At 35.3% G+C, this 11,922-nt stretch overlaps 2 protein-coding genes across 3 annotated transcripts in view; one reads left to right on the forward strand and one right to left on the reverse strand.

Annotated features, from left to right (window-relative positions):
• Window positions 1-4,388, forward strand: part of ptprh (protein tyrosine phosphatase receptor type H) — a 38,439-nt gene extending 34,051 nt beyond the window's left edge. Inside the window, exon 19 of one of the 2 annotated variants that reach the window (XM_017354021.4) lies at window positions 55-2,857. In XM_017354021.4, the coding sequence (XP_017209510.2) occupies window positions 55-201 (147 nt within the window). In that variant the 3' untranslated portion in view covers window positions 202-2,857. Of the gene's footprint in view, window positions 1-54 lie in introns of both variants that reach the window. The other variant, XM_073941426.1, reaches the window with a different exon arrangement.
• Window positions 3,872-10,537, reverse strand: si:dkey-197c15.6. Its single transcript, XM_692391.11, has 2 exons — window positions 9,473-10,537; window positions 3,872-4,905 (listed from the first exon to the last, which is right to left on the reverse strand). Exons 1-2 carry the CDS (start codon window positions 10,224-10,226, stop codon window positions 4,472-4,474), a joined length of 1,188 nt encoding a protein of 395 aa, XP_697483.2. The 5' UTR covers window positions 10,227-10,537; the 3' UTR covers window positions 3,872-4,471.
• Between the last annotated feature and the right edge of the window lie 1,385 nt (window positions 10,538-11,922).

Below are 11,922 nucleotides of genomic sequence, written 5' to 3' on the forward strand. Positions count from 1 at the left end.
GCATGCATGTTATACTCTATTTAACTGTGTTATGCTTCTTATCTTTTCTTACAGTCTCAGTATGTGTTCCTGCACCAGTGCATCCTGGACTCTTTGCAAACCAAGTTTGTGCAGCAGTCCGAACCCATTTATCAAAACACTGACACGATCTATGTCAACGCAATGGCTTTAAAAGATTTTGAAAATTCAAGCCACACATGAATTATGCACTTTTTTTTTTCTTTGTTTAGCAAAGCCATGCATGAATAATGTCTGTTGGTATAATGCAGAAAGAAATACCAAGTTCAGATAATCTTCAAGCCAAATTTCAATATTTTCAGCAAGTCTTTTAACACCTAGAATGAAATATCTCCCACTTTCTTGTCAAGTGGTCTCATTCCATAAACACTGAATGAATAGACGATCCAGACATTCCTTTTTCTTAAATGCTGATTACTAATGAAAGACATAGCATTTTAACCCTGAGCTATTAAATAATATGAGTTTACCATTTGAACTGAACTGCCAGTCTTTATTAATATATCTATGTATATGGCCTTGTTTCTTGATATATTTTTTAGCTTGATAATGTTTATGGATTATTTCATTGAGCTGTACTTAATGCTGCTTATTTTGCACAAAGCTTTTTAACAATGAGAACATTTAGTTAGGATTTAAACAAGAGTCTATTTAAAATCAACTTAACTGTGAATCTATATGAAAAGAGCTGTATATTGATTCTTTTAAACATTGTGTATTATTTTGTATTACTAATCAGATTTTAGGATTAAATTATGGTCATATCATATTGGTCAACCACTGTGACCAAGTTAAACCATACCAAAAATGTCAACCGTAAAGCATACGATGCTTAAAGTGCTGGCTATTACTATTGTGAATGACTCATGATATATTACTGTAGTGAATTATGTTGAATAGTGTACTGTTAATGCTAAGAACTGTATGAGGAACCTGAAACCACTGCAAAATGTACACGGGAATTCACAAAATTGTCCTCACAAATACTAATAGCATTAATTTATATTGAAATGACTACATTTTGTGTGCTAATGACAATGTGTGGACAAAAAAAAAAGGTTAAAGCCAAACGTTTAAGTACATTTTTACTTTTACAGGGTTTCTGCAGGTTTCACAGTGTCAAATTTAAGACTTTTAAGACCATTAAAAATTCAATTTTAGACTGATATAGGACTAAACACTGAGAATTTTTTGAATGGCCAAGCAAAAAAAACAAAAACAAAAAAAAGAAGTACTTGCCCCATCACAAAAATTATTCTAATTAGTTATTTCTTAGCCACATATTTTAAATAATGTGTCAAAACAAGCAGACCCTAGTTTTATACATACAATTGTTTTAAGATAACAAGTGTGTATGGGTGTTTCCCAGAACTGGGTTGCAGATGAAAGGGCATCCGCTGCATAAAACATATGCTGGATAAGTTGGCGGTTTATTCCGCTATGACGACCCCTGATTATTAATAATTGACTTAAGCTGACAAGAAAAGAAATGAATGAATGAATGCACGACAGACTGTTAAAATATAAGTTATGAATGGAGTTTTGGAGAGATGTTGGTGATTGGACAGCTTTCCATAAACAAAGGAACATTAAGACCAATTTGAAATAATTTAATATCTACAAGACATTTCAGTGAATTTAAGACTTTTTAAAGTTTAAAATTTATCATATGAAATTTAAGACACTTTAAGACCCTGCAGATACGCTGTTTCTGGAAAAAAAGTTTTTTGTTGAACAACTCAGGAAATTTATGCAGCTTGATCCTGTTGTAAAATAGGATCAAAGTTTGTTGTCATATTTTTATTTGTTCGCTGTCATATTCTTATTTGCTTGTATTAAAACGTCTAGAATTTGTGTGAAAATAATCTAAACTATGGTATAAACCGCTGTCACAATTTCAGCTACATTACATCAATTACATTGATTATTGTCAATTCTAAATTAAGAAGCATAACTGATTCCTATTCATAAACTAACCAAATTGAACCCATTTTGAAATATATGTCAGAAAATGCTTCACAAAGAAACTTTTGGGGATCTATTTTAATAATCTAAGTGCAAAGTCTAAAGCGTGTGGTGCAAAAGCATTAGGGCGTGTCCGAATCTTCTTGCTATTTTAAGGACAGAAACCCACGCTCTGTGCCCTGCTGCATGGTCTAACAGGATTGTGCTTATTCTCTTAATGAGTTCTGGGTGTGTTTTGAGCATAATGCATTAAACCAATCAGAGTCTCATCTCCTATTCCCTTTAAGAGTTAGGTGTGTCACGCCATGACACATTTGCTATTTACATGGCGGACTTTGTAAGTGAAAAAACTGAACATTTCTTTAGTGAGAAAACAGTTAAACAGACCATCTGCAGCGTGAGAATAAAGAATGAGCCTCCTTCATTGGACCTCTTTACTTTCTCTTTACTTTTTACTCTTTACTCTTTTACATTTGAGGAGTAAGTGGTGGAAACTTACTCCCCTGAAGACATACATTCGCCTGCATATTTCATTTCATTTGTTAAGCACAAAGATTTGTTTCAAAACTATTTCTAAATTCAGTTCTAATTTCTAGCAAATTAATAAATGAACAATGATAACAAAGTGTGGTAAAAAACTTACACACATCCTTTTTAAAAATGTAAATCCAAACACACATCTTATTCTTACGCCTCACATATGGTGATGCAAACGTCTCCAAAACCCAAATATGAAGTTAAAGCAAATATAATATAAATAAATAATACTACTAATAATAAAATTATACAAATGCAAATTATTATTAATAAACTGAAAAAAGCCCCCCGAGATGAAGTCATGGGGGTTTTGTTTTTTATATTTATGTATATTAGGATTTTAATCCTTTAATTTTTTTCTATGTGTAAAGATATTTGTGTATTGCTGAACATCCTGTGTGTATTAAGTAATGTGTACACTTTTGGACCTGCATAGGCGCATAACTAATGCGCTTTGCGCTGGACTTTAGACCAGCTTTCAGTTGGTCAAGGCGCCATCTATTTCAGTTCCTTAAAATAGCAACACACCAACAATGCGCCTTAACACACCTCCTTTTCAGGCCAGCACACCCATCTGTCCACAAAGGGGTGCAAATGGATTTACTATTTAACCAACGTGAAGCAAAACCTGAAAATTACTGTTGCGCTGGTCTGAAAATAGCTAAAAAATCACACCAAACACGTCTTGCGCCAGATGTACGCTCAATCCCTTGATCTTTAAATCTCTAGTGAAATGACTGAATTTAAACCACTTCTTTTAAAGTAAATGTGACCACATATTTGAGTATTTTTATATTGTATGCTAATGAACATACCTATTTTACGTTGTTTTTACCAGTAATGAGTAGGGCCAGACGGAATTTGCGGACGTTTTTTGCTATTTCTGTGGAGAATTTTTGTAAAAATCTGCGGATTTCTGCAGAATTATTTTGGGAGTATCATTACTAAAACCTTAATTAGTGAAATAAAAAGTAACACCTTTTTAACTTTTGTTTAATGCTTAAATTGGAAATCTAATTAGATTCACTTTATTTGGTAAACAAAGCAAGTCTCTCATATAATATATCTACTAAAAAACTGCATTGTACATAAATCAGATGAACATTTTCATATTAGTCAATAATATTACTGTAATTAATTAAAAAAAAAACTAAATAAATTTAGATTTACACACATTTACTCAAGTAAATAAACAGAATTAATGCGCGCGCAGATTCCGTGTGGGCCTAGTTATGAGATTCTTTTTTGCACTGAAAGTCACTTTAGTAAGAGCTGAAATGTAAACCGCCATCTTGAATGAAAAACCACACCATTTATGGTTATGCCGCTCAAAGCAAAAGCAACAAACTACGAAATACATATGTATTACTGTATTGCACAAACATGTTATGTCTTCAAAGCAAGTAATCAACATAAATGTGTAAAAGAAAAAGTGAACAACATGTGGTAAGAACAACATTATGGATGCATCCATCACAGTTCTTTGAAATTGGTATACACAAGTTGGGTGAAAAATAACTTTGCATTACATATGGGGTAATAAACTCTATATTTCTAATACTGCCTTTCATGGCTGACAACTGTACTATTGACACAGGAAATGTACTATCTTCAGCCGTTCCATTTCGCCTAGTCAAAACTCACCCAATCTGTATTTAAATCCAAAGCAGCACCTATTGTTAGCATCACTGAACCCATGGTACTACTGGAGTACTTCTTCTTGTAACAAACTTGTAGTATTGAATGAGCTAATTTTATAGCCTTCCATACGTTTTTTTATTCATATTACTTGTTGATGAATGTTAGCGAATTAGCATTAACTTATTTGAATCAACTGTGTAATTAATAAAGCTTGTGTATATAACCAATCGGCTGGCATCAGCATGCATATGTCTGTTTATTTCACTCAGCATAGTTGAAATACTAACGGTTTCAGACTTTTCTTTTGCGATCATAAGTATTCTCTCATAGATCTGGTCGCCTCGGAGTCATCCTCGTTTTCTGTAGTGTTAAAAAACATTTCTATCATTTCATCTTTAGTGTCTTCCATGTAGTCAAACTGCTGCTCTGCCATGATGTTGAGCACTTCTGACGGCGGATGGAGCGGCTCCAAGCTAAAATCGGCAGGTAACGGCACGGAGAACTTCTTGCTGATGTTGTGCAGGACGCAGCAGGCTCTGATCATGCATGCCACAGACTCGGGTGACTGGATGGAGCCGAAGTCTTGCAGGCATTGGAAACGGCTTTTCAAACTACCAAAGACATGCTGCGAACTGTTGTATAGCAGAGCGTGTGCTTTGTTAAATTGCACAGCCGCGTTGCTTTTTATACGAATGGTCTCCACTGGGGTCAAAACATGTCCACATCCTAGAAGAGATGGGCTACCTGTGGGGGGAAAAGAGAGAGTCGATGAGGCATCTGATCATTCGCATGACCCCCACTTTCAATGTTTAGGCTTGGTATTGACAAAAACAGATCCATTTATTTCATTTTTTTTTAAATCTCAAGAATAAAAAAATGCTTGTATTCGTACCCTGCTGTCCTTCACAGTGGCTGAAAAATTGATTAAGAGTTTTATTTTCTCTCGCATCGACTACTGCAATGCTTTACTTGCAGGCTTTTCAGAATCCACCACTAAATAGACTGCAGCATGTCCAAAAATTCAACATTTAATAAATATTTAGATAGAATAACATAAAATAAGATCAAAATCTAAACAGTTTAAGATTTACTTTTGATCAAAAGATCTTGGAATTTTTAACAATTAAAAAGATATTTGCTTTAAAGTCTCTCAGGTAAAAATCGTTGTCTGGCATTCCAAAGGTATAAGCTTCACAGTTGTTTCCTATTGCGATACTGACATTTTGGAGGAACTTCAGCTTAAAATAAATGTCCATAAGCGAGTGGTTCTTGCTGGTCATGAGCTGTTTTAAGCAACCTGATTAATTAATTTGTATTAATTTGTATGAGTTCAATCGTATGTAAATTAACGATTTTAAAAAGGAGGCATGGCACCAAACCCCAACCGTCATTAAGGAATAAGCAACTCATACTAAATTGTACAAATTCAATTCAATTCACCTTTATTTGTATAGCGCTTTTACTATGTAGATTGTGTCAAAGCAGCTTCACATAAAAGATCATAGTAAATAGAAAGTGTCAGTTCATTTTTCAGAGTTTAAGTTCAGTTCAGTTTAGCTAAGTTCAGTGTGGTTTAATAATCACTACTGAGAGTCCAAAAACTGAAGAGCAAATCCATTGATGCGCAGCTCTACAGATCCCGAACCATGCAAGCCAGAGGCGACAGCGGCGAGGAAAAAAAACTTTACCAATTGACAAAAGTGAAGAACAAAAAAAAAAAAAAACCTTGAGAGAAACAAGACACGGTTGAGCACAACCATTTCCATTTCTCCGCTGGCCAAAAAACATCTTGAGATTATACGATGAGATTATACGAATTCAAACAAATCAGCCACTAAATAAAGATTTACGAATTGTTGCTAGAAAGCGTTGGTTTAAGCTGTTTTTTCTTAGTAGACAGTTCTGAGTTTATTGCTATATCAGCTAAAAGTGTCTACAGATAAAAATCGATGTCTGGCATTGCAAAAGTATATGCATGACAGTTTGTTTCCTATCTGCTTGTTAAGTCGTGATGTATCGGTGAAGTATGAAATACTGTTTTTGGGTCCAAGCCGAAACCGCTACTCATTTGAATTGAGAAAATAATCATTTATGATCACTTTTAGTCACATCACACATTAAAATAAATCTGATATAAAATCATGGTGTACACAACACGAATATTGCATCATAGACATTAATTTTCTAACAATTTATGAAGAAATGCTTAACAGTTTGTTTCCTATTGCAATACTGACATTTTGGAGGAACTTCAGCTTTGAGTAAATGTCCATGAGCGAGTGGTTCTTGCTGGCCATGATCTAATTTTAAGCAGACTGGTCTGACGAGGAAACGTGACTATTTTACATTTTTCCAATTTAGTGGTTAATTCATATAATTCTTAGGAGTTAAGTGGTATAAAAATGTACAATTTTAAAAAGGAGGCTTGGCACCAAACCCCACCCATAAAGCCAACCGTGATTGGGTGATGAGCAAATCATACTAAATTGTAGAAATTAGATGGTACAAATTCAAACGAATTAGCCACTAAATCGAAAAGTTACGAATTGTCATGAGATAGCGTTGGTTTAAGCTGTTTTTTGTTGTTTAAGTTCTACCAGTTTTGATGGACTCCGCATTTAAACTTATTTTCTTTCTCTACATTTATTTTCTCTACAGATAAAAATCGTTTTCTGGGTTATGATTAAAAGCAGCTTTTGACCAGAACTATCTTAAACCAGAAGCCATGAGTCAAAACCAACTTAACTATCATGTGCTGTTTTTTTTTTTTTAAACAGTGTATGTTGCATTTTATTAATTACTATCAACATTATTATTTTTTCTTAAAATGAACTACATATCTTATTCTGCATAAAAATAATTTGGTTATAAATAATTTTTCAGGTGTTCTTCTTACAGTCTAAATTATGAGTTAATTACATGTACTAATAAATAGTTGGGGATAGAATGTGGGTTTAGTAACATATAATTAAGCATAGTTTATTGTAATTACTATAGTAAGTGCATAGAACCTGTGTAAAGACACCTTAAATAAAAGCGTTACCAATGATTCCACATGTAGGCACTTCACTTGAGTTCCAGTTTAAAAAAAGCATTACACAAGGTGGGCTCTGCATGTGATTGCTGTCATTACAGTCTAAATGAAACATCAATTTCTGTTATAAAAAAAAATGTTCAAGACATCATTCAAAACTGTATAGAGTTTATACTCATTTGTGTAAAAACCTACTCTCAAAAACAAAACACTGTGCCTTTATAAACAAAAAAAAATCTATTTGATATTATTTTAATATTCTAGTTTTATTACTTAACCATTAGTGACCGGTCAAAAATAAAATGAAATGAAAAAAAATAAAAATAATCATCCCAAACTGATTTGTGACATTGTGGTTTTGTGTTGTATTATATCTATGTAATATGCTCTCAAATGTTTATTTTTGTAAATGTTGGGAGCAGTTAATTTTGCATTTTTGGTTTCAACAACCAAATCCATCTAGAACTGTCAAAACTTCATCTGCAATGCATTTAGTGGTTTTATCCGATCAGATTTTCCTGTTGGGTAGTTTAAATTTGTCATTTTTACTGTTGATCATCAGTTGGCAGCAATAACACTTTAGATAGGCCTCTGCAAAAAAAGTTTCTGGCTTTTAAATTGAGTTCTATTGAAATTAGCATAGTGTGCGTGCATTTATATAGACCTATTTGAGGGATGTAAACAAAAACAATGGTCCCAACGTATTTCTTGTTTTACATTTTTAATTTCTATAGCTTCCAACAATCCAAAAAGAGCCACATAAGGATAAATAATGTTATGAAAGCTGTTTTAACATTAAGTTTTAATTGAATTGCTTTGTTTTTACAGTCATGAAATAGTTTGATAACAAGCAGGAACTGTTCATGGACCAATGACATCACCACATTGAAATGGTCCACTCTATATGATTATGGAAGTCAATGGGGCAAAAGTAGTAAAGTAGAAGCACTAAGGAGAGTATATTGTAGACTCTTTGAAAATTTTCTACAGTATTTTCACAAAATATGTGTCAAAATAAGAAACAGAGAAAGTTGTGGCCAAATTAAGACTCAAAATCACCCCAAAATGGATTATATTCACACATTTGTTCAGTGCCAACTTGTGACATGCACCCTATAATGTTTACCATGGTACTTTGAATATTTGGCCTGAAACAACATGAAAGTATGACTTCAAAACAACATTATCACTACTTGACAGTGAACATTGTTGTACTTTGATAGTCATTGACTAATACTACGATGTCACAATATGAAATTTGCAAAGAATACTTTTCTGTTATTATGTTAAGTAGAAAGTATAAATGTGTGATTATAAAACCAACTTCATCTCAATTTGTTACCATTACATATGGTTCCCAAAGTGGAGGATGGGGTCCCTGAGCAGCCGCAGGGTGATTTTCAAAAATCAAATCAATTTTAATAAGCCATTAAAAGTACTATTTAGCCATAACTGACAGAATTAAAAAAAGAGTATATTAAAATGCAAATTAATAGCCACCAATTTCATTTTTTTTCCTCATTGGATGGCCATTCCTTGGGTTTTTACATTAGATTATCCCCACAGCAGTAGCATCATTTGCAGCAAATTGATTTTACAGCACCAGTCTTAACTTTCAACACCTTTATGTCACTCAAACACATTAAAGATGAATACAGGAGACTAAACATTGAGAATGACCTCCGAGTGATGGGCTCCATAATTAAAACAGACTCCTGGTGTAAACATTGTGTTGACCAGTCTTATTAAGCGAAGATTATATTAAATTAAATCAATAAATGACTATAAAATATATATATAGACCATTTCAATGTGGTGATCAAGCTATTTCATAACTGTAACAAGAAGCAATTCATTCATAACTTAACGTAAAAACAGCTATCATGACATTATTTATCAATATGTAGCTCTTTATAGATTCTAAGAAAATATAGAAATTAAAAATGTAAAACAGGAAGTATGTTAGGACCATTGTTTTGATTACATCCCTTAAATGGTTTATAGATGTTAAGACTGTTGCACTTTTTAGTGCTGTCAATATGCTTATGTTTATATAGGCTTATTGGTGTGTGTGTGTGTGTGTGTGTGTGTGTGTGTGTGTGCCGTTGCATTGAACATTTGTGTTTACAACCACCTTTGAAATTAGTGGGGGTCGTGAGTCACTGACGTTGTTATTTTGGGGGTCGTGGGCTGAAAACTTTGGGAACCCCTGACCTATAGGATTTAAGGTAAAATAAGAAAACTAAAGGTTTATTAGTTGTTCCCAATGGTTCTTACCAATGATCCACGTGTGCCCGTGTTGAAATATGCTGAACTGTCTGCCAATGTCCGAGTTTTCCCAAACAGAGTGTTCAGGAGTTCCCCCAGGACAGCACTGCTCCACACTAAAGAGATTCCCGTCCGCGTCGAATATGACCTGCACCATGATTGAATGATAACCCAGAGTATTCACATACATGCGTTCCTCCAAGACGGGAGGTCTCACCCTTATGTGCAAATACCCCAACACTCCCACCACATGCGGGATGCCGCTCAGGTTCTTGAAGGCTTGTGCGGCACCCATGCGGTCGTTATAACTGTTCGGGAATGTGATGAATTCGGGGGTTAAGTCTGATAAGAGTTTGGTGGTGGCCTTCACCGCCTCGCATGCTGTTTTCTGATCGATTCTCAGACGGTCTGTGACTTTATTTGGCAGAGACCCCTGTGCGTAGTAGGCAAGTGCGGCCAGAATGTTGGCCTCGGACAAGTTCGGCTTGTGGCTGGACGCAAATATGTCTTTTTTAAAACGGGCCTGGATGAAATCGATGATGAACCGCAGACACTGTCGGTTGAGATGTAACCAGCGTGAAAGGAAGTGATCGTCCAGTCCGCCCAGCACAGAGTGGATCTCGGGAGCAGAGATGGGCTCGCTGGTGCTGGGCTGTTTGTCTGGTTTTTTGTTGCTGATGTTGGATGATGTTGTGTTGTTACATACACCATTTGTTAATAAATCATCCTGAACTGCAAACCACAGCGCACCAGCTAAAGACATTATGAGCAGCAGGGGGGGAAACTGTTGAAGTCCTCCTCTGGGTTGTGTTTCAGTTGACTAACGTTATCTCGATTACTGTCTACAAGAAAACTTCGCGTGAACTGGACCATAAAGCGTCAGTATCTTCAAACATCAGATTAGTCCATGAAAATAAAGTATTAACTGAATGGAATGACGACCGGGTAGTACTTAAAACATCTCATCTGCGTTTGGTTTACGTAATTTGGAAAGAAAAGCCAACACTTTACCTTCAAAACAAACGAAAAAACACGAAATGAATGAGAGGCATGTTGAGGATGGATCGCGTTTACACATCCGGGTCAGGGGAAAATGTCTTTGAATTTCAAAATACAGGTCCCGCTATATATCAGGAGAAAATAGTAACTAATATTATTAATTCATTAATTTTCTTGTTGGCTTAGTCCCTTTATCAATCTGGGGTCGCCACAGCGGAATGAACCGCCAACTTATCTAGCACATGTTTTATGCAGCGGATGCCCTTCCAGCTGCAACCCATCTCTGGGAAACATACACACTCATACACTACAGACAATTTAACCTACTCAACTCACCTGTACCGCATGTCTTTGGACATTGGGAAAACCGGAGCACCCTGAGGAAACTCACGCGAACGCAGGGAGAACATGCAAACTCCACACAGAAACGCCAACTGAATCAGCTCGAACCAGCGACCTTCTTGCTGTAAGGCGACAGCACTTCTGCTCCACTGCGTCGCCTAACTAATATTAAACATAAATAAATAAACTATAACTTTATCTAGAAGATACAAACAAATTACTTTTCTAAAGAATTAACTCATTTATTGCAGTTAATATTACGTTAAAAGTGTTTATTCATTAGGCGACACAATGGCTCAGTGGTTAGAACTGTTGCCTCACAGCAAGAAGGTCACTGGTTCCAGTCAGTTGGCATTTCTGTGTGGAGTTTCTCCCAGTATGTTCCCCCAGTGTTTGTGTGGGTTTCCTACGGGTGCTCCGGTTTCCCCCACAAGTCTAAAGACATGTGGTACAGGTGAATTGAATAAACTAAATTGGTCGTAGTGTACGAGTATGAATGAGGGTGTTTGGATGTTTCCCAGTGTTGGGTTGCGGCTGAAAGGGCATCCGCTGCGTAAAACATATGCTAGACAAGTTGTCGGTTTGTTCTGCTGCGGCGACCCCAGATTAATAAAGGGACTGAGAATGAATGAATAAAAGTTTTGTGATTGAAAGTGCATTCTATACGTAGGCTACATTAATGCAGTGTTTCTCAACCATGTTCCTGGAGGACCATCAGCTCTGTACATGTTGCATGATCTTAACCAAACACACCTGATTTAGATAATCAGCTCATTAGCAGAGACTGAAGGAACTGTAATGGGTGTAACAGACAAAGGAGACATCCAAAACATGCAGTGTTGTTAGTCCTCCAGGAATGTGGTTTAGAAACACTGCATTAATGTAATTTATACATGCATTACTTAGTATTGACGCAACATAACCTTAATTTTTTTCCAATGTCATTTTAATGTATAAATGGGCTTTTGTAAACAATAATTATAGTGAAATAACATATAAACTTGAATTTAATTGAACTGAATTAATGCCGTTATCTGAGTGACTTTTAATTTGGCATTCTGAATTCTGAAGTGTCGTTTATTATTATTATTTCTTGTCGTAAAAAAAGTGAAGTTTGA

Source organism: Danio rerio, chromosome 24, assembly GCF_049306965.1.
Source record: "Danio rerio strain Tuebingen ecotype United States chromosome 24, GRCz12tu, whole genome shotgun sequence".
NCBI classification, from domain to species: Eukaryota; Metazoa; Chordata; class Actinopteri; order Cypriniformes; family Danionidae; genus Danio; species Danio rerio.

Coding starts and splice junctions, on each gene's coding strand:
- si:dkey-197c15.6 (XM_692391.11), bottom strand. CDS start 10,226: ATGTCTTTAGCTGGTGCGCTGTGGTTTGCAGTTCAGGATGATTTATTA. Junction 4,906..9,472: donor CGGGCACACGTGGATCATTG/GTAAGAACCATT, acceptor TTCCCCCCACAG/GTAGCCCATCTCTTCTAGGA.